General features: G+C 43.4%; 2 protein-coding genes across 2 annotated transcripts in view; one reads left to right on the top strand and one right to left on the bottom strand.

Moving 5' to 3' along the window:
• Nucleotides 1-1,416: 1,416 nt before the first annotated feature.
• Nucleotides 1,417-11,591, top strand: LOC129838425 (platelet glycoprotein 4-like). The gene is made up of 13 exons (XM_055905362.1): nucleotides 1,417-1,800; nucleotides 1,959-3,257; nucleotides 3,587-3,747; nucleotides 4,090-4,237; nucleotides 6,427-6,573; nucleotides 6,785-6,876; nucleotides 7,665-7,714; nucleotides 7,951-8,020; nucleotides 8,567-8,751; nucleotides 9,094-9,212; nucleotides 9,495-9,568; nucleotides 9,667-9,721; nucleotides 10,351-11,591. Exons 2-13 carry the CDS (start codon nucleotides 3,135-3,137, stop codon nucleotides 10,516-10,518), a joined length of 1,392 nt encoding a protein of 463 aa, XP_055761337.1. The 5' UTR covers nucleotides 1,417-1,800; nucleotides 1,959-3,134; the 3' UTR covers nucleotides 10,519-11,591.
• Nucleotides 11,592-12,235: 644 nt separating this feature from the next.
• The window catches only part of LOC129838424 (semaphorin-3C-like), a 51,027-nt gene continuing 40,142 nt past the window's right edge, over nucleotides 12,236-23,120 (bottom strand). Inside the window, exons 11-18 of the mRNA XM_055905361.1 lie at nucleotides 22,263-22,407; nucleotides 21,725-21,947; nucleotides 20,096-20,184; nucleotides 19,421-19,462; nucleotides 19,033-19,190; nucleotides 16,958-17,025; nucleotides 15,923-16,053; nucleotides 12,236-14,796 (exon numbers count right to left, since the gene is read on the bottom strand). Of these exons, the coding sequence (XP_055761336.1) occupies nucleotides 14,362-14,796; nucleotides 15,923-16,053; nucleotides 16,958-17,025; nucleotides 19,033-19,190; nucleotides 19,421-19,462; nucleotides 20,096-20,184; nucleotides 21,725-21,947; nucleotides 22,263-22,407 (1,291 nt within the window). The 3' untranslated portion in view covers nucleotides 12,236-14,361. The remainder of the gene's footprint in view (nucleotides 14,797-15,922; nucleotides 16,054-16,957; nucleotides 17,026-19,032; nucleotides 19,191-19,420; nucleotides 19,463-20,095; nucleotides 20,185-21,724; nucleotides 21,948-22,262; nucleotides 22,408-23,120) is intronic.

Genomic DNA, 23,120 nt, shown 5'->3' with positions numbered 1-23,120 from the left:
AGCTGCTTTCGCTCTCCTAGCTGCCTCCACCTGTTCCCATGGAAGGCGATCCTTACCAGCCAGGATCTCCTCCCATGTGTAGCAACCCTTTCTGTCCAACACGTCCTCCCAAGTCCATTTCTCCTGGTCCCGCTGCTTCTGCTGCCGCTGCTGCCCGTTGCTACGCTGCTTGGTCCGAAATTGGTGGGTGGTTCTGTAGCGGCAGCCTTCCTTCTCTTCAAGAGAAGAGGAGGTGTATCAGGGATCGGACCAAGACGCAGCGTAGCTCGTGTTCAACATGATTTAATAATGACGATTAAACAGTGAACACTTACAAAATACTAAATAACAAACGTGGCTTACCGATACAGCCCTATCTGGAGCAGAGAAAATACAGAGACAGGAAACAAACACCCACAAACCAAACGTGAAAACCCGGCTGCCTAAATATGATTCTCAATCAGGGACAACGATTGACAGCTGCCTCAGATTGAGAATCATACCAGCCCGAACACAAAATCCCAACATAGAAAAACACACATAGACAACCCACCCCAACTCACGCCCTGACCATACTAAATAAATACAAAACAAGGGAAATAAGGTCAGGAACGTGACAATATTTTACTGACAGTATTTGTTGTTGTTGACAATTAACATTTGCTTGATCAGCCTCTTTCAGATACCAGTTTATTATGTAGAATGCACATGCTGCTTTGGCATATTGAACAAGGAATCACACATACGCTTTATTTATGTTTGGCCCAGGTTTGTGCACCTGTTGTAGTGATTCTTCAGGTGGAGTTTGATGCCCTCCTGTGAATTAAATACATTTAAATAAAAATGTGTTATTTAGCAGACACTCTTATACAGAGTGACTTATAGGAGCAATTAGTGTTACACATCAACAGATTTTGAATTTAGTCAGCTCAGGGATTCAAACCAGAAACTTTTTGGTTACTGGCCCAACTCACTTAACCACTAGGCTACCTGGTGCCCGTAAAGGGGAAGAACAGGGTGTGGCAGGTCAGGAGGGCAGAGGAGGCTGGTGGGAGGTGTCATAGGAGGATGGACTAATTGTAATGTCTGGAATAGAATATATGGAACAGTATCAAACATATGGAAACCATACTTTTGAATCCGTTCCATTAATTCCAATCCAGCCATTACAATGAGCCCATCCTCCTATATGTCCTCCCACCAGCTTCCTCTGGGTCAGGGTGGTTAGTAAAGTAGAGATATGGATGTGGGACTGAGGGTCACCTGGAGGGAAGAGGAGGAACCTATTAACTCTAAGATAACAACACCTGAATAACGCATGTCAGTACGGTATTGCAATAATAAATACACCTGTTCAACAAAAGATGTAGGTCTGTATTTGTAACACCAGGGGGCATATTTGTGACACAGAATCTCCCACATAATGAATGACCTGACTGTAACTGACAGTTAGACTTACAGGTTATGTCGTTGTTTTGTGTTTGAATTGTGTAACTGACAGTTAGACTTACAGGTTATGTCGTTGTTTTGTGTTTGAATTGTTTACGTGTCCGCTGTGCGGGGAAATGATAAGACAAGCGGAACTACGTAGCTAATAACTGTTGTAACGGGGATTCTTATTTTAGCAACACACTTTTGGAGGGAAGGCAATCCCGCGCTGTGTTAGCTAAGTTTTCATGTCATCGGGTGTAGTTCATAAAGTTTGAAGCGTATATGTTAGGATGGTAACGTTATAATAATTAAGGATGAAGCGTGAATTCATGCCAGGAATAATAAGTGTGAAGTTTGATTTCCTCCCTTCTGTAATAGGCAGCCAATGAGGTATTTTTCCTTTATTCATGTGTTTAATCTAAAACTGTTATAGCGCCGGCTAAACTGTTTATGTATGTAAGCACTTCAGAGTTATACCAAGCTAATAAGTCACTCGTAAGATAAGGTTGTAAGAGTGTGCTTAACTGTATTGTTCATTTACTTTATAGTTCTCACGGAAGGTGATAATTCTGACTAAATCTACAGAATAAAGCAGCCAGTTAAAATCAAGGAACGGTTGTGCGCGTGGTTACTGGAGGGAGCTACACTGACATTTGACCAGACCGAGGGAAAAGATAACGCCAATATCACTCAAATTTATGGCTGTCATAAACATGGTTTGCCATAATGTTGATAAAACGTTTACTGTTGACAGGAGAACAAGAGGAGACAATAGGACGAGGTGGACAATTTTATAATAAGGCCGTTTAATCACATGTAAAGATATCTTAGTAAAATCTTGCAGCAAGGCTCTTTCTGTCTGATTCTTATGGAACCGTCCGGAAAAGAGGGTAGTTTCAACAGTTGTACAGTTTTATATAGACAACAAGCAAAGTAGGTTGATCTGCGAGTCTGGCCTTCCGATTGGTCGATCTGGGTCGATCTGGGTCTTGGGTAGTCCTGAACAGGCCTGGTGTCCACGTTCCATTGGTTCCTGAGATAGTTCTTTGTCTTGAGCTCCAACCCTGAGTTGTGTGTGTCTGTGGTTATCATGGGGGAGGGGAATTATGTGTCTGTAGTTATTACTAGTTTCCAGTCTCTATTACAATTTCTTACAATAATCATATAATCAAGATTATGCTTCTCATTCTTCGTTATCAGCATGGGATTAATAAAGGTCTGCAAATTCCATTGAAAACATACAGTTGTGGATATATTATCTGAAAAGTACCCAATTTGTCTCCTCCGACACACCTCCAACAGTGACCATCTCATCTCTTCCTCTAAGCAGGGGGAGAGCATAAAGCAACCCACATCCTATCAGGACATAATATTAGAATAGAATATCCAGTTAACACAACATGATATACAGAGACCTGCTCTGTATTTAAAGGTACAGAAATCACCTCTCAGAGCATCTCCTTCCTTCTTGACTCCTCCTCAGTTAAGCAGAGCTCTAATCAGCTGTCATATAGTGTAGTGATATCTGTAGGTCATGAGTCATCATCACCAAACCTTCAACCCCCAGCAATCACATTATTATATACCCCTTATCAGTAGGTGGCCTGGTTTAGGACCAGCTACATCTGTCTGTACTTGTCCTTCCGTCTCAGTCTCTCGGTCTCTCCACTGGCACGGCTGCTGCTGGGACCTACATACACCCACAGACAGAAACACACACCACCATGGGTTGCTGTAACAAGCTGTGTGGGCTAAAGGCTGGAATTGGGGCTGGAATTGCAGTGGCCATATTAGGTATTATCCTTATCCCCGTGGGGAACAATATCATCCGTGAGACTGTTACAAAGGTGAGTGTCAGCTGGCTAGAGCTGTAATCATTGTGGAGGTTAATCAAAGTGCATGAGAGGTGGGCAAGAGAAAGGTCCATTTAGTAAGAAGTGGTTTTCTGCTAGCAAGAAAGGGACTTGAGAGTAGATTCTAAATAGTAAGTGAAAGAAACATCTTCATTTGTTAACTCTCTTGCATTACTAGGTCCCAGGATATATTTTCCAAATGCATCTAAAAAGTTGACAGCCACTTTGGTCATAACTTAAATAAATGAGTGAAAAGATTGCTGCTTTACTTAAAACCAGGGCACTGTGTTGAAGCAAAGTTGATGTCTGTCTGGCGAATGCAGGAATCGGTCATCGAGCCTGGGACCACAGCCTGGGACAACTGGGTGTCTGCAGACGCACCTGTGTACAGACAGTTCTGGCTCTTTGACGTGCAGAACCCACTGGACGTGGTGGAGAATGGGTCAAAGCCAAAATTGGCGGAGAAAGGGCCCTACACATACAAGTAGGTCCCTACTCACTCAAATGCCTCTAAAAGATCCACAACATGATATATATACGATGTGCATCATCTCTGTTAGGTGATTTCAATGCTGTATAGAGGAAAAAAACTTATGGTGAACATCACTTTCTATTCTAAATATAATTGGATGACTTTGGATTATAAATTGCTCTTTAATATCTACAATTACTATAGATGAAGAGAAAACACCTATATTTGACTAAGTCTAATCTAGAATCCAATCTAATATGATATAATGTACGAGAGATTAAAAGCGACTGGGTGAGAAAGCAGGAGACGAAAGGGTGGGTGACAATCTTTCGTGTGTCTCTCTCTACCCATCAGGACGCGGTACCTGCCCAAAGAGAACATCACGGCCAACCCAGAGAGCTACACCATCTCCTTCCTGCTCCCTGCGGGGGCCATATTTGAGCCCTCCATGTCTGTGGGGTCTGAGGAGGACAGTGTCACCTCCCTCAACCTGGCTGTGGCTGTAAGTGGGTGACACCTCATTACCTTGTGATGGCTCTCTACTTGTCTGAGTGGATGTTGTGTATTCCACCTCTGTCGGGGTTACTTTGTCTGGAGTAGAGAAACGGGACAATAAGGAGAGCTGGGGTTGAAGGGAACCAAGTGTCTGGAATGTACGAGCACAACATAAGTTATGGGGCCCTAGCTTTCACTGTTTTTACAAACCACAACTTATTTAGTTGTGAGTCTGGCTGTGGTGGTCTCACAACGCTCCAGTGTTATTGTGAATGTTTGGTTGAAGTGCACATGTACAGTGCCTTCGGAAAGTATTCAGACCCCTTGACTTTTCCCACATTTTGTTACTTTACAGCCTTATTCTAATATGAATTAAATTGTTTCCCCCCCTCATCAGTCTACACACAATACCCCATAATGACAAAGCAAAAACAGGCTTTTAGAAATTGAAATAACATCAAATTGATCAGAAATACAGTGTAGACATTGTTAATGTTGTAATATTGTAGCTGGAAACAGCAGATTTTTTAATGGAATTTCTACAGAGGCCCCTATCAGTAACCATCACTCCTGTTCCAATGGCACATTGTGTTAGATAATCCAAGTTTATCATTTAAAAAAACATTTTTTTACCCCTTTTTCATGGTATCCAATTGGTAGCAGTTACAGTCTTGTCGCTGCAACTCCCGTACGGACTCGGGAGAGGCAAAGGTCAAGAGCCATGCGTCCTCCGAAACACAACCCAACCAAGCCGCACTGCTTCTTGACACAGCGCGCATCCAACCCGGTAGCCAGCCGCACCAATGTGTCAGAGGAAACACCACACCTGACAACCTGGTCAGCGTGCACTGCGCCCAGCCTGCCACAGGAGTCGCTAGTGTGCGATGAGACAAGGATATCCCTGTCGGCTAAACCCTCCCTAACCCAGACGACACTAGGCCAATTGTGCGCCGCCCCATGGCCTCCCGGTCATGGGCCTCCTGGCCGGCTGCGACAGAGCCTGGGCTCGAACCCAGAATCTCTGGTGGCACAGCTAGCACTGCAATGCAGTGCCTTAGACCACTGCGCCACCCGGGAGGCCCAAGTTTATCATTTTTATAGGCTAATTGATCATTAGAAAACCTTTTGCAATTATGTTAGCACAGCAGAAAACTATTGCCCTCATTAAAGAAGCAATACAACTGGCTTTAGACTAGTTGAGTATCTGGAGTATCAACATTTGCGGGTTCGATTACAGGCTCAAAATGGCCAGAAATAAAGAGCTTTCTTCTGAAACTCCTTCAGTCTATTCTTGTTCTGAGAAATGAAGGCTATGCCATGCGAGAAATTGCCAAGAAACTGAAGATCTCATACAACGCTGTGTACTGCTCCCTACACAGAACAGCGCAAACTGTCTCTAACCAGAATAGAAATAGGAGTGGGAGGCCCCAGTGCACAACTGAGCAAGAGGGACAAGTACATTAGAGTGTCTAGTTTGAGGAACAGACGCCTCACAAGTCCTCAACTGGCAGCTTAATTAAATAGTACCCGCAAAACACCAGTCTCAACGTCAACAGTGAGGAGGCCACTCCGGGATGCTGGCCTTGATTGGGGGAGTGTGGCAGAGATGGTTGTTTTCCTACAAAGTTCTCCTATCTCCACAGAGGAACTTTAGAGCTCTGTCAGAGTGACCATCGAAAAAAAAAAAAGGATGATCAATGGAAACAGGATGCACCTGAGCTCAGTTTCGAGTCTCAGCAAAGGGTCTGAATACTTATGTAAATAATGTATTTCAGTTTTTTATATGCAATACATTTGCAAAATCAAACCTGTTTTTGCTTTGTCATTATGGGGTATTGTGTGTAGATTGCTGAGGATTTTCTTTATTTAATCAATTTTAGAATAAGGCTGTAACCTAACAAAATGTGGAAAAAGTCAAGGGGTCTGACTACTTTCCTGGAGGCACTGTAGATAACAGATTGGGACCTTTCTATCCTATATGTTCAAGGATCTATAAGGTTAGAGGCAATAAATACAACCGTTTGTAGGACACAGCCCTCTCTCGCATGTCACCATGTCAGTCATAGAACGTTGCTGTTGTAATCCTCTATCTTTATGAGCCAGGGAAGCAGTAATATGCACGTGTGCTGACATTATGTAATGTACTCGTTTTGAATAATGGAAATGCAACTTCATTTTTCTTCTCCTTCCTTTCAGGGTGGGTACAAGTTGTTTCCCCCATGGGCACTGGAAGCTGCAATAAAGTTAAACAATGTCTCACTCTTCCAGCGACGGACAGTGAGGGAAATACTCTGGGGTTACAAAGACCCCATTCTGAAAGGAAAACTGGGACTCTTTTTTCCTGTAAGCTCACCAGCATATCATTTTCATACACCTTCCCTATATAGAATAATACAAATCCTTTATTTCGTTTTATATATACATTATTTAATAAAAAAAATTACCAATTTAGATTATTTATGTAGACATTCACTGAAAATGTAAGAATAACTTAATGAAATGTAAGTTGTGTAGCTACCTAACTGTACTATGGTGTGATGTGCTCTTTCCTCAGTACAACGGCACCTATGACGGGCCATACAGTGTCTTCACAGGCAAGGATGACATCTCTAAAGTGTCTATCATTGACAGCTGGCAGGGGGAAAAGTGAGTCTATCTTGAGCCTCAACACACTAAAGTTGATGGAGAGTTGTTGTGAGGATTAAATCCAAATAGTGCAATGACTACACACTAACCTTCCCCCCACATCATAACAGTGACCCATGATGTAATTCTCTTACCGTTATTCCCTTACCGGATGTAAATCCACTTCACCTACTGTAATATCAATAAACAAAATAAAAAATAAATATACCGTAATTCTGTTCGAAAAATTTGCATCTGCACAGTTCTAGTAAATGTGTTTTTGTGACAATTTCTGTGTAAATTGTTCAAAGTAAACTTTGAAATCAATGATTTTTGTTTGGCATAGATTTTAAAGTGATCTGAGTCTGTTACATCTGAGTCTGTTACCATTACCGTAGGGTCCATATTGTCAATTCAGTCTAATGACATCATGGATTTGCAGCATCATCTGTAGAATTCTCCTGGCAAACCATGTAAAACCACAGGTCTTTGGTGATTGTAGGCAGGCACGGACTGGCTATCTGGTATTTTGGGCAAATGCCAGATGGGCTGGTCCATTTGTAGCCCAGTCGGCTTGTCTAACTAGTTTTTTTTGTTGCCCCAAATAATTATCTGGCTAATAATGGGGGCCTCAAAGAAAAGAAATGGGCCCGTGTGGGGGCCTCAAGGGGAAAAAAATAGGCTGGTGTGTTTGAAATGCCAGGGCCAATTTATTGTCGCAGTCCGCCCCTGATTGTAGGTAGTTTTTGTCTGGGTCCTATTACCCAGTAACTGATGGTTTTAATGATGAGCCCATTTCTCTCTAATAGGAAGGTGTCTTTCTGGAACAACACATACTGCGACATGATCAACGGCACAGGTACAGTCACCCAAATACCCAGGCAGCAGACAACTTGCATTGCATCACTGTCTTGTTGAATTACATTTTACTCTATCATCACACAACCGAAACATTTCAAATGCGTAAGAAATTAATTAAGAAAACTGGAGAATCATTACTAAGTCATCTTATACTCCCGTGGTTAATATATTAAATCCGATGTTCTTTACCATTGTTCTGACTAACTTTACCATTGTTCTGACTATTTTCATCAGATGGCTCGTCATTCTCTCCCTTCCTGGACAAGAAGAAGCCTCTGTACTTCTTCTCCCCTGACATCAGCAGGTGGAGTGATCTGTTCTTCATTTACCTATTGGAGTGGATAGTAATGTTCAGATCTCATGTCGACTGTGGTGTTATGGTAAACAAAGATAAGTGGAGATGATAACTGATTTAGGTTTTGCAATGGCCCTAATTGTAAAGCAACTTCTATCAGCTTTAATCCTGTTCACTGCCATCATACAGCCAATAGAAATGTACTACTTGTTTATCATACCCCTTAAAGTCTGGAAGGGACTTTTCACTATGTCCTTTGGCCTAATATTCACAGATACTGTAGTCAGATCTGGAGCCATATGCAATGAGCATCTCAGAGTAGTGCTGATCTAGCATCCTCCCTCCATGCAATCTTATTCATTAATCTAAAAGGCTGAACTGATCCCAAATCAGCACTCCTACTCTGAGAAGCTTTATACATACATTAGGGCCCCTGATCTTTTATTCCCATCCTCACTTTTGAAGATGCCTTTCTAATCATGACCACAAGAGGTCAGGGCACGGCAAAAACAAAGAGCCTTGTCTCCTAAAAGCACTGTTCTTCAATGTCTTCAGGTCTGTGTCAGCTGAGTATGAGAGGAGCCTGGACCTGAAGGGGATCGAGGTGTACCGGTTCAAACTGCCCCCGCTCACCCTAGCCTCCCCTGCAGTCAACCCAGACAACCAGTGCTTCTGCACGGACCCCGTGGTCACTAAGAACTGCACATTGGCCGGAGTCCTGGACATCAGTTCCTCTCGTGGTGAGGGACACGGGCAACAGTCACTAACTGGTTCCTGCACTGCTGGACATCAGCAGATGAAAATCATATTATGATCTAATGATCTATTAGCACTGTATGAATGGCACAGAAGTCTAATAAATTCATATTTTAGTCATGTTAGCAGACACTCTTATCCAGAGAGACTTACAGGAGCACTAAATGTTTAATAGCAACTAGCAATTACTGCAGTTTCGTTGGACTATAAGCAAGTCCCAGAGTTTTTCCTGGTCAGGGAAAATTGTGGGTTCTACACATACTGTATGCATGTACTGTGTACAGTACCAGGTGATCAACATGTCCATCTTTGATATTCTCAACCAGGACAACCAGTCTACATCTCCCTGCCTCACTTCCTGCATGGTAGTCCATATCTGATTGAAGATGTGGAGGGCCTTGGTCCTAGTGAGGAGCATCACGTCACGTTCCTGGATGTGGAACCGGTGAGAGCCCTGTGTCCATTCACCTTTCACCTCTGACCTCTAGGACATGTCAAATGACCTTCCCAACTATGCAGTCATCTGTGAATATGCTAACGCTCCCAGAAAAGTCTTAGCACGCATGGTCTTCTTGTGCTGTTCTCTCAATAAGCGACATCCTTTTGCTCTCGCATCTATTTAGATTTTGACAGATCGTGATTGTCTGTTGCTGGCGTGTACATTACAGTAGGCCTAACTGTTGTGGGAATAAATGTGTCTGATTTGGTGTTTGTTTGTTTCTGTCAGACAACAGGGTTCAGTCTGAGGTTCGCCAAGAGACTACAGGTGAACATGATGTACGGCCCCTCCAAGATCATCACGTAGGTTTAATGTCTTGGTCTATTATTTTCCCGTACTTTACTATTGTATATACAGCCACTCATCCAAGGATATCTCTCTCTCATTACATATTCTCCAGGGTGTTAAAGAAAGTGAAGGACTACACCATACTACCTATAGTTTGGCTAAACGAGGTAAGTCATTTGAGCTGTACTTTAATTTTTTTTTTTTTCACCTTTATTTAACCAGGTAGGCTAGTTGAGAACAAGTTTTCATTTGTAACTGCGACCTGGCCAAGAAAGCATAGCAATTCGACACATACAACAACACAGAGTTACACATGGAATAAACAAAACATAGTCAATAATACAGTAGAACAAAAGAAAACAAAAAGTCTATATACAGTGAGTGCAAATGAGGTGAGGTAAGATAAGGGAGTTAAGGCAATAAATAGGCCATGGTGGCGAAGTAATTACAATATCGCAATTAAACACTGGAATGGTAGATGTGCAGAAGATGAATGTGCAAGTAGAGATACTGGGGTGCAAAGGAGCAAGATACATAAATAAATACAGTATGGGGATGAGGTAGGTAGATAGATGGACTGTTTACAGATGGGCTATGTACAGGTGCAGGGATCTGTGAGCTGCTCTGACAGCTGGTGCCTAAAGCTAGTGAGGGAGATATAAGTCTTACTGCTGCCTGGTCTTACTTCTAAAGCTTTAACTTGCCTTTGTTATTGCATATTTCTAAACGTATTTCCTGAGTATATAACCTCTCGTTTCTGTATTTGCTATACCTTAACGACTGCCTGTTTCTACAGACGGCATCCCTGGATGACGAGACAGCGGACAGGTTTAAGAAGGAGCTGTTATCTCGTGTTGACATGCTGGAGACGGTGCAGTTCACGCTGATAGGCTTAGGGTCAGCAGCCTTTGTGCTCTGCTTAGTGGCACATTGTTTGGTAAGCAGAAACAACAAGCGTGTGTGAGAGGGACAATGCTGCTGTACAACAGAGGAACAGCGGGGGTACAAGGATGTCAGTGTGCTGTAAAATTCTTGCTCTTTTATATAGCGAGGATATATTGTAGACATTGTGTGAGTTAGAACTTACTTTTTTTTGTACAAATTCTTATAAACTGTTCTTTCATGTTATTGTAATTTGATTTGCACACACCTCCCTGCTAGATTTTGGTCAGGGATCTTGAAAGCTAGAATATACAGCGGTTGAAATTGCTATGACATTAATGTTGCGGACATTCATGACTCCAATAAAAAGAAATCAAGCTGATTCAAAAGTATTCAACTTAATCTCATCTCACGCTGAAGTTGAGCCATGAATATCAATGGAGGCAGGAACGGGAAGGAAGTGAAGGTATTTTTTTATGATACCCTGCTTCTCAAGGGGTCTTCAGTAGGGTTATAACACGGCATGAGTCTAGCAAAACTGGCCCTCATCCCCATGGGAAGCAACCAGCTTAGGTTCTCTCATTGCTGGAACAAACCGCTCTTTTGTACATTTGAAGCCAAATTATTCAGTTTCCCTTTCACCTCATGTGGCCCGTAAATCAAAATGAGAGTGAAAACACCCCCATACGGATGATTATTCTGTGGTTTCTGTATGGCACTCGGGTTTGTTTGGTGAGAAAGCACTGTTTTTGCCCTGCAGGAAACCTCTCTTAGTTTTAGGGGGTGTTAAATGACCATTTGCCAATTCCCGGGGCTCTTTGATACTTCTGTCTACTCTAGAGAGTACAGTAACAGTGGAAAGTGAGATTGAAGGAGACATCTTTACTTGCCTTAGTGCTCCTCAGCTCTCTTGCCTTCTCTGCACCAGTGCACTCTGTAAGGAAGCCATTTTCTTTCTAAGCCATATTTTCTAAGATGTGTTTGAAAATTAATATTAAATACTGAATATGAATCTACAAACGGAAACTAACCAATATGTAATGCTAGGTGTAACAGCAGCTACTGATATCTTAATTTAAATATTCTGAAGGAAAGTAGGCCAATTTGTAAAATATTTAAACTTGTGGGTACCTAATAAATCACATTGTAAATCTATTCAGCTATCACTTGGAGTCATTACATTGTTTCCCAGAATTCTTACCCATTTCCCATATCCACCCCATTTACATGGGCAGCTTCTTCCTACCCATAATTGCCGTGTTCATGTGCTAGTCGGAACTAGGAAACTTACATTTTCGACTTGCTAAATGGTTGTACTTATTATACACATGCCGCGTTCAACCAGTTAGCAAGATGGAAATTTCAGAGTTCCGACTAGCACATGAACATGTCAAATATCTAGCCAATAGAACAGTAATGTGATTGTTTTCAGTCATCATACAATTTCATCAGTGGAGGCTGCTGAGGGGAGGATGGCTCATAATACTGGCTGGAATGGAGTCAAAAAAAATGGCATGGAAACCATGTGTTTGATGTATTTGATACCATTCCACCTATTCTGCTCCAGTCATTACCACAAGCCCGTCCTCCCCAATTAAGGTGCCACCAACCTCATATGAATTTCATACATTCAATAAATCTATGTAATTCCTAAGCGTGACTGTAACCGGTGAAAGTGTATCACATCTGAAGAGATAAGTGAAATATGGGGACTTACTGCTCATTGGGATGACCCTGCTGTTCCTCTCCTGTCAGATTCATCTATGACTACTTACAACCAAAATGTATGAAATTCAAAGTACTTTCTAAATGCATTTATTCAGGCTGTCATTACGTTAATAAATAGAAATACACCAGTTTTATGATAACATGGACATGACATTGAACATTCACTATGACGACACTTCTTTGTTAAAAGTTTGAATTGATCTCAAAACTTAAATGAGTCGTCAGTCTAGAGATTTATGTTAAGGAAAAGCCAGACCTTCAAAAAATATTTTGTCAAATTTAAAATAGTATCTCTACGATTTGCAGATACGGTCTAGAATATTTGATTGAATATGTTAAATTATATACACTAGGGTCACATTCAAAAGCGCAGATCCACAAAAACTGGACACAATGACATAAGTTACAATGATGAAAATATAGGATGAAAAACACTGTACACATACCAACCATGAATACATCTACACAGACTATACTTCTGAGACAAACAGGAAAGAGCTATTCACACTTTATAAACAGAGTGCACCAATCTGACCATCTCACAAACTGTGAATTAAATGCATTATTCAAAATGATTAGAATGTTATTCAAGTGAAATGTTCTTCATGATTATTTCTGATCGTGCATGTCTGTCTTGCTGTACGTGAAATTAAAACTCAGTAAGGAGATTAAATATATCTCATCAAATCATGGATCAAGAAAATGCAAACCCCAAAATCAGGAGTGTATACATGCATGTACCTGAATACAAAAGCTAGGATGTGCGTGACTGCTATACTCCATCGGTATAAAACCAATCCAGCGATGTATTGCAAATAGCCACAAAGTTTAGATGGATTTTATATACATTAACATGCCTATGTGCTGATAACACAGTATCATACACTATCAAAGAGATAATGGAAAGATACTTGTAGAGTATGGCACAATGTCCCGTACCATTTAAGAACATAAATATTCCAAGTAACGTGAATAAATACAGGAAAGAAGACAGAATGTAAGGATGCTGTGACCTAACATTTACATGACCTTTGTCCTATTAAACGTGATGTTTAGAAAATGACTAAGGATTGTGAACATGTAGGGTGGTCTTGCCTGTGTTCCTGTAATAAATTGAGCAGAATCCCTCTCAACAAAGGTTCTTTGCTCACACAGCGCTACATGTTCTAGTGTAACAGTACTATCCATATGGGTGGCAGCTGAGCTGGAGGTGTACTTTGGCCTAGCCACTATGTTTTCATTTCCAAGGCTGGAATATTTTTATTGGGACCACTTAGAATGGACAATATGCCCTTTGTATAGACAGTGCTGCCATTTTATCTGGTGTTAGGAGGGATAGAGTTCCTCCATAGAGACAGAGCTACAATGTGTACATAGAAACGGGTCATACAATGAGAGATTTGTTTCTGATATTGACGATAGCCCTGTCGTTTTGTCAAATGTAAAACTGTAATAGGTGGTAGTTGTAAACAGTGTTCATATGGATGAATATGAGTCAATGTACAGTTGCAGAGCAGAGTGTAAACAGCTAGGGTGCTCCCTATAAAACATCCTTCTTGGATATGCAAATTAATATGCCAAGGATTTCCCTACTCAAATCACAATCTTCACCATCTGTAACTCCAGGTTTGTTCTCCTTGGACCAGACATCCATTCATATTAAGCCATTACATGCTGCCTGATACATTTCCCCATTCTATAAATGTCTATACTGCAATATACTACATTACTGCTATCAGACCATTGCCTACTGTATAGCGTGACTACAGTATACATGTGTGGCAAGTATTATCATACAACTACGTGAGCAGCAGTGAATGCAGTAAGTCATCCTGTGTATGTAGCCTAAGACACCTGAACCTGATGCCTAAATCCACACATCTCCATGTGTCCTGATCCAGGGTCAGGGATCACACCTCTGTCTAAATGGCGAGTGTGACAGGATGTGAGGTGTGTATGTATATCACAGTAATCTGGTCAGCGTACCTCATGCATATAAGACTACAGACAGCCCCAGGCAGGGTGAGTCCCACTTCCTCCTTGTAAACCTATAGTTGCTAGAGCTGGGGAAGCGTTCAGTTCAGGTCCATTACCTCTGGGCAGGGTGGGAGCTCGGGGGTTGTGTGTGTGGCCAGGTGTGTGTGTGTTCATGTATACCCCCCTCTCCACAGCCCTATTAACCCCTTGTCTCCCCCAGTCAAACATCATCAGGCAGTTCCAGGTGGTTCCTGCGGTTGCGGCTCTTCCGGAGGTCTAGCAGGGGCTTGAGCTTGGCCATGTCTCCCCGGAGAGGAGGCCCTGCCCTCGGCCCCTTATGCTGCTTGGCCCCCTGTAAGCTCTGGAGCTGCTTTCTCTCCTTACAGTATTGCTGTACGGCCAGGCTCTCTGCAGGGCTGAAGGCTGAGAGCAGGGCCTTGGGGTGCAGGGTGCTGGCCCAGGCCCAGGGAGACTGCTGCTTGTCCATCAGCACTGACACCATGGCCTCACTCAGGACACGCAGGCGGAGCTTGGCCACGGTGCGCTTGAAGGTGTTCTCTGTGGCCAGGCAATAGTACAGGCCCTGGTCGGAGAGCTGGACGGAGCGGATGAGCAGGCCGTGGTCAGTGGCGACCACACGATCACCCAGCTTCACCTGGAAGGTGGAAAGAGAGGTGTCAGCAGAATGGTCTTAATTGTCCTATAGCATAACATTATCCCACAGCATGATCTATAGTCAAGTAAATCGAGTAAAGACAAATCAACTTCAAGTGGCACTCCAGTCTCCTTTTCACCTCATTTAACACTGGATTTACTTAATGTAAGGCACATCTCAATAGGTGGTCCAGATATGTCATAACATAGCACAAGGGGGGTGGGGCTTTCCTCTTTTGTTCTCTATTGTTCCTCAAGCAAGGGGGGTGGCCCATGACATCACGATTTCCCATCAGCCATGAATGTCCTGCTCCTTGAAGTTTGCAGTTGTGTCTAAAAAACACAATTTTGCTGAAAACGAACATTTTTTACCCTCTAGTGTGTCCTTTACTGTATGTATACTGGGGATATCGCTTTTCAACAAAAAAAGGTCAAAAATCACTGGAGGACGTCTTTAAACACCTGGAAAACTCATTCTCATAGAATCTCTGATATAAATATTATTCATGAGCTACAAACAGTGAAATCTGTAAAAATCTTTATCAAAGAGCAGGTGCTCTCTTTGCACAGCCCCGTGTCATTTCTCATGGCCTGATGGGCAGCAGGAAGTCTTAGAGGGTGTCAGTAATGTGAAATGTTTCCCCCGTTGAGAAAAGACTCATTAGTTAGGTCCCATATCACATCTGATCTACAGTATATCACTACTCATTATCTTGTTACACAGACAATAAATACTTTGCAACGTCATCCCCGAGGCGTGCCAGGATAGTGGTCTGATATTGTTTCAAACACGTCATCACAATCGAAGGATTGTGTCAAATGCCTTGATCTAGTTCCAACTAGATCAATGCATGCAACACAATTATTCGACACAATCATTCGATTGTAACGACGTGTTTGATAATGTCCCATGTGTTACTGACTGAGGAAAAACGATGCCTCCTCAATCCTCCTTCACGTCATGGGATTCCATATTTGCTTAGAAAGTCATTGATTTGCAAGAAACTGGAGTCGGAATTGAGCCAATTGAGCCAGCTCTGACGTTGAACACACAGAATGAATCATTCCATTTCTATGGTTCAACCCAGCTTCTCAATTGACTTTGACTCAGGAAGTTGTTGTCTGACCTCTTTCCTCCTGTCATTGTCTCTGTGGATGAGCCAGCGGACGGAGGCCTGAGGGGACTTAGGAAGACACTCTAGGAAGGTGGTGTTGTTCTTTACCCCATACTGGGTCATCTCCACCGCGTTCCTGTACGCTGAAACAAGAGCGTTTCACACACGTCAACTCACTGAGACATTAACCACACAGTTGTATGATGTAGGTCCCAAGAGTCAGGGTCAAAAGTTGACCTGAGGGTTAGTGACACCTGCAGTACAACCAAACCCTCCCAGTCACTAGGGGGTGAATCCTATCTTCCACTGAAGTCTAATTTTCACGTGTCTCCCTTTGACTTCAATGTACTAAAGAAATTTGACTCAAGTTAAGATTATCCCCCAAGTATACTTGTTTGTCAGATTGCATCCCCACTGAGATGCACTTCATATCTGTATAGTAGAACAAGCTAGGTTGACCTGGTCTTTAACTGACAGCATTGTCATCTGATGTTTATGTCCCAGCCAACTAGCTCATCCCCATGCTGGATGGATGACAGGGTATAAACTAATTAGCACCAATGACCATATGGTTTAGTCCCATGACATATGTTCAATTACACAGACTTATACTGGAATGTGGCACTATGGGGACCGTAGCTCCTCCCCTTGTAAGACCGCTTGCCGACAGCTGATTGAGTGAATCATCGCTGTATAGTCTGTTTTCTTACTCACACACACACACACACACACACACACACACACACACACACACACACACACACACACACACACACACACTCTCTCTCAAGGGGACAATACAGTAAAACACTATGCACCTGCTGCTGAACCACGAGAGGGCCTGAACTCAAATGACCCATAAACCAACAGAATCTATGTTAGACCCTTTTAGAGTAAAATGAGTACAGCTGGGATAGACCAGCCACAGAGCAAATGAGTCAAGGAAATCAGATAGAGCGCATGGTATGCTAATCCAGTTGTCGGCAAATTCAACAGAGCTGTGGGTTTCTCAGGCAGTGGGTACACGTTGGCTGGATGTTGTCATACCTTTCAGGTTGAATCCTCTGCACTGAGTCAGTGGGTTGCCATGGATGATGTCCTGTCTTCTGCTCCTTCTGTATAGAAAAAATAACCATCCATAAATATTTACAATGCCAGAATACAGTCCCGTATATATATGTTATGGACTGTGAAGTGGCAGAAACGTTGAATCCTGTCAAATATATTGTATATCTAGTTTCATTGCCTACACAAACTAGTTGGAGAATACATACATTTCACAAAGCCCAGTAGCTTAGAAACATGGTTATACCAACCCTCTAGCCCATTATGAAAATCTCTAAAATTCCATAATATCAACAGTGAGGAAGGACCACTGAGCCAGACACAGCGGTGTGAGGAACATTTGACAGTGTTATTCTACTGTATGGTTCAGTCGCTTCTCATCCAACAGCTACAGGGAGAGAGAGCTTAAACAGCAGCCACATTTCCAGCAGCCTCTGTTCCCTAACCAAGCTAAACTTGAACTGCGGTTGACTGCAATGGCAGCTGACCAGCCTGTGAGGAGGGAAACCAGAGGGGGGACTGTTCAAAGTAGAACAGTATCACTCACTGTGCTACGGCTGTGTTATGGTCAAGGTTGGATCAATTCAAGAATACATGGTGTATACCAAACATTATGAACAGCTTCCTAATATTGAGTTTCACCCCCCCCCCCCCCTTTTGCCTTAAGATTAGCCTCCATTCGTCGGGACATTGACTCTATAAGGTGTGGAAAGCGTTCCACAGGGATGCTGGATCTTGATAACTCCAATGCTTCCCACAGTTGTGTCAAGTTGGCTGGATGTCCTTTGGGTGGAGGACCATTACTAGGACAGGAACAGCGTCAGAACAGGGGGAACAAAACGACATTACATTTACATTTTAGTCATTTAGCAGACGCTCTTATCCAGAGCGACTTACAGTGGAGTGCATACATTTTTATTAAATTTTTTACATTTCATTACATTTTTACATACTGAGACAAGGATATCCCTACCGGCCAAACCCTCCCTAACCCGGACGACGCTATGCCAATTGTGCGTCGCCCCCACGGACCTCCCGGTTGCGGCCGGCTGCGACAGAGCCTGGGCGCGAACCCAGCCCAGCCTGGGCGCGAACCCAGAGACTCTGGTGGCGCAGCTAGTACTGCGATGCAGTGCCCTAGACCACTGTGCCACCCGGGAGGACATGACGACAATAATGCTGAAGCAGGGAACAACCTCGGGAACAGACAGATATAGGGGAGGAAATGAAAGCAGGTGATTGAGTCCAGGTGAGTCGCTGATGCACGCTTGACGAAGGAAACAGGTATGCGTAATGATGGTGGCAGGAGTACGTAGTGCTGGGCAGCCTGGCGCCCTCGAGCGCCAGGGAGGGAGAGCGGGAGCAGGCTTGACAATTATTTATACACACAGGAAACTGTTGAGCGTGAAAACCCCAGCTGTGTTGCCGTTTTGCCGGTTTGACACAAACCATACCCCGTTCAAAGGCACAATCCATGTCTCACTTGCCTCAAGGCATAAAAATCCTTCTTTAACCTGTCTGCTCCCCTTCATCTACAGTGATTGAAATGGATTTAACAAGTGACATCAATAAGGGATCATAGCTCTCACCTGGATTCACCAGGTCAGTCGGTCATGGAAAGAGCAGGTGTTCTTAATGTTTTCTATAGTGTATGTTATCATTCCGACCTGCAGATACATTGTATAACCAGCCTAATACATTGCCTTATACCAGTAGAATAACCTAGCCATGTATTTACAGTAACATCAGTATGTTGTTAGCTCAAACCTTTTTGTATTTTGGGGAAAACCAAACAAACAACTAAGAGCTGTATAATGACTTGTACTCATTCCCCATGAATAACACCTAAGCTATGTGAAGTGTTAGCCTATACTGTAACACTTAACAACCTGGGTCCTCAGCACCAATGTTTTATGGGTAAAAGCAGACTGCAGCATAGAGTGGAATAACACGGTCAAATGTTAACTGTGCCGCTCAGTTTGCTTCAGAGCGCTCCTTTCTCACAGCTGGTATTGTACTGTTGATGTTGACCCCAAACAGAGTCTGTAGTACCGTACCTCTTGCCAGTGGGGTAGAAGCGGGAGCAGCTCAGGCCGTCCCAGGCACAGTAGGGGTCTCTGGCCAGGCAGCAGTCGGCGCAGGCTGAGCCGTAGGCATGGCAACGGTGCAGAGACACTTGGGACATGCCATGCTCTGAACTTACGTACAGCTGTTGCTGCAAGGCAAAACAGTTCAAATGTCAACCACACTGTTTGTTTTAATAAGTGGAAGAGTGACTTAATTAAGTTAAGATCACGGACAATTATGGCTTATTAGCTGGCTTTCCAGCTGAGTCACAATTTTAATGCAGAAAATAAACCATTGCATTAGGCAATAGCAATGAGCTAATCAGAAGCATTTTGAAACAATATTGAGATACATTAAGCACTGCTTGCATATACTAACTTTTTTGGGAGATATTCTCAAGTTTGTCACTGGAGCTTGGTTCTGGGAGGAGAGAAACATGCCACAATGTCAATAATCTTATGTAACAAATGTTGTGACCCAATGTCATAAAAGTAATGGACCATAATAACTTTCTTATCTTTCATGTCATATTACATAAGACGGTACGTGTGTTTGACCTAGTCCTTGTTGCACACCGGAAATCTTAGGAAATACATTTGGTCCTTTACATTCGGTGGAGGGATCTTTTAATCAACACTCTCACTCATTCATCACACACTCAGGTTATCTTGCATCCTATTGAATACCATGTAACCTTCCACCGCACGGCACTAGTAGGAACACTATGTGAGACCTCCACACTAGTGGGAGACTGGTGTAGTCCAGGTGCAGAGAGAGATTAGCTTGGTTGGGCCTTGATCACACAAATGACTTGCTTTGTTTATCAGGCTGAGATAAAACACAGCTTGTGAGGGTTGGTATGGGTGACTGGCAACGCCCTCTAATGTCAGTATGCTTCCCATCAGTCTTGTGTGGTGGTCTAGCGCCCGGGTCATCACTCTCCTGAATGCCTCTCCCTTAGGAGTACAGTCTGCGGCCCCTTGTGAAGAAGCCAAGAGTTCCTATTCTGTCTGCCTTTGATGTCTGTCTGTGTTTGAGAGAGAGAATTCAAACCTTAAACACTTCCAGCTCTTCTAGTATCAGATCCTGGTCCAGGGAGCGGTTTGTGGGGAGAGCGATGACCTTTTGCACTGTCCCTTTGTCTGAGGACACACACACACACACACACACACACACACACACACACACACACACACACACACACCACACACACACCACACCACACACACACACACACACACACACAGAGACATTTTGATTTGATTTATTAGGATCCCCATTAGCCAATGGCAACAGATAGTCTTAATGGGCTCCAACACATAACAAAAAAAAACATTACAGACAAAAGACTTTACAATTGACATACATTTAAAAACATGAACTTGTAGTGTGTGTGCATCTATCGGTTCCATATCCATATACATAGGCACAAACCCCTACACACACTAAACACACACCAACCTCACCACAGACCGAACACTGACACACGTGGTTAGCGAAATTAGAGTGGCTAGCGAAATTAGCAAAGTTAGAGTGCTAGCGAAATCATTGTAAATAAGAATTTGTTCTTAATTGACTTGCCTAGTTAAATAAAGGTTCAATTCAAAAATGTAAAAAAAAATAATACATATTTGGGTTTAAATGAAACTCGACTGCTGTGACCGGCATCCACAGTGAAGTCAGTTGGTGTGTGATCTTTAGAACCCACAGACAAGAGAACGGACAAAGTCCACGAAAGGGGCAGAACTCTGCTTCTCCAGGAGTTAGCTAGCGAGCAGAGGGAAGAGAGAGGAGAGTTACAGCAAGATCTCCTGGAAATCCCTGAAAAAAAACTCTCCACATCCCTGAAACAAAGCCTCCACCTCTCCGCCCTGCAGTCTGACATTACTGGCATGTCTTCAGGAATCTTGGAGGACTGGAAGGCTGATAAACATAAACAGCTGTGGGTGAGAGAAAGGAGAGAGGCTCCCTGGGATGCAGGTCGTACAGCCAGCTCCACACGCCCCTCTGTTGCTCAGACCTGTCCTCTTTCTCTTCCTCCACCCAGTGGGCTGCATCGCCCTCCTGAACGTCTATTTGTCTCTGTTGCAGCTCGTTATAGTGTAGTCTATTGTTCTATTCACTGAAGAGCGAGACAGACTACTTATCTTGAGTTCATATCCCCTCTGTAATCGTTTGCCTATGAAACGCCTGTGTTATGGCATGAGAGGGCAGAGATAGATTATTATAATATAGAATATAATGGAATTAAGTGGGTTATGTATAATGAGGGCATTGTGGTGGCGCCACCCCCTGGTGGCAGAGAGAACAGGTCGTTTAGGCTGTCATGCTGGGGCCTGGAGATCTATTAGCATCCGTAGCCAACATGGGTGCTCCATCATGGATGATGCCACACTCTTTACGAAGCATCCCACTCATGTAACCCACCGCATTAGTCAGAGCTCTTTAAAGTGTAACTCTGATGGTTATGGAACACAAGTGGCGAGACGAGGAATATGAGAATGTTAGTCTGAATGAGAGATCATGAAGAGGCATCCTGAACAGCTACTTAGGTGCTGTAGTAGGCGATGTACAGGCTTGACCCTGTGCTGCTCCCAGCCTGTGGTGTGTGTATGTTGTGTGGTGGGAATGGGTGCCTGTTGTCTCTAATAGATCAATAAGGATGTACCGTTGAGTACAAACCTGTGCCCAGGAAGAGGACCTGGTAGTGCCCGTCTGCGGCGGTCACCTGGTCCACAGCGATGGAGGTGTACTTGTAGTCAGCTTGCGTTCTGACCACCAGGGGCCTCCTGCCCACGGGGTAGATAGAATTGAACATGACCGGGTGGTTCCTGACAAACGTCACCACGTCATCAGGGAACTCCTTGGTGCTCTGAATGTGAGGGGTGAAGGCTCCGCCTGGACACTGGAGGGAGGGAGGCAAGGGGGAAGGAGAGAGCAAGAGAGAGAGAGATTTGTTATGGAGGTGAATACATCCATACTACTCAGCTCTGTGACAAAGGTACATAAAGGAAAAGCCTACCCCTGACCCTGAACTCTGCTGTCCTCATCCTCATTGCATAATGTTTCTCTGACATGGTTTCCTCAACCACACTGAGACACAGTAGATACATAGTAGATACACAGTAGATACTGTGTAGGAGAACAACAGGGAACTGTACATTTGCATTGGAGCTCGTCTTATTTTGAGTTCAATACCGATATTAGATCCTAAACTCACTGTTCCAGGCCGGGGGTAGGGGATCCGTCCCTGGTACGCCACCCACTGAAAGTTCGGCCCATCTCTGTGAGCGAACGGCCCATTGAAGACTGTCAAGATGTCCGCCATGTTGTACACACACACGGCCGAGCCCTTAAACACTGAGCTGTGGGAAATGACACACACACATTCCGGCGGTCAGTGTGACGTGAACTGACATCCCAGAAGGCTCCAGATCCACCCAGTTAAAACATCACAGTCCTTTAAACCCTGCTGTTCATAGGATATCCAAGCCATCAAATCCGGGTGAAGCTTACTGCCACACCACTCAGAAGGTTATGAGGATATGATGTGGTTTGGACCGGACCCTAAAAACCACATGACCATCAGTAATACAGAGAGAGTCTTTGTTCAGCGAGCGAAACAGAGGAGAAAGCCTGAAGGAGCGAGAGGAAGAAACACATTGTGCTGAGAGGAATGACAAAGTTGCCTGGAGACCTGGAGACTACAGACTGTTTGTGTTGGCTATAGAGAGAGAGAGATATGAATGACCACGTTGCATAGAGACTACAGACTTTGTTGGCTAGAGAGAGAGATATGAATAACAACATTGCATAGAGACTACAGACTATGTTGGCTAAAAATTGAGAGATATGAATGACAACATAAGGTGAATGCACCAATTTGTAAGTCGCTCTAGATAAGAGCGTCTGCTAAATGACTTAAATGTAAATGTAATTGCATAGAGACTACAAACTGTGTTGGCTAGAGAGAGAGAGATATAAATGACAACATTGCATAGAGACTACAGACTGTGTTGGCTAGAGAGAGAGAGAGATATGAATGACAACATTGCATAGAGACTACAGACTGTGTTGG

Source organism: Salvelinus fontinalis, chromosome 39 (assembly GCF_029448725.1).
Source record: "Salvelinus fontinalis isolate EN_2023a chromosome 39, ASM2944872v1, whole genome shotgun sequence".
In the NCBI taxonomy this organism is placed as follows: Eukaryota; Metazoa; Chordata; class Actinopteri; order Salmoniformes; family Salmonidae; genus Salvelinus; species Salvelinus fontinalis.
Note: the sequence above shows the minus strand (reverse complement) of the source record. Positions and strands in the feature narration are given on the sequence as shown.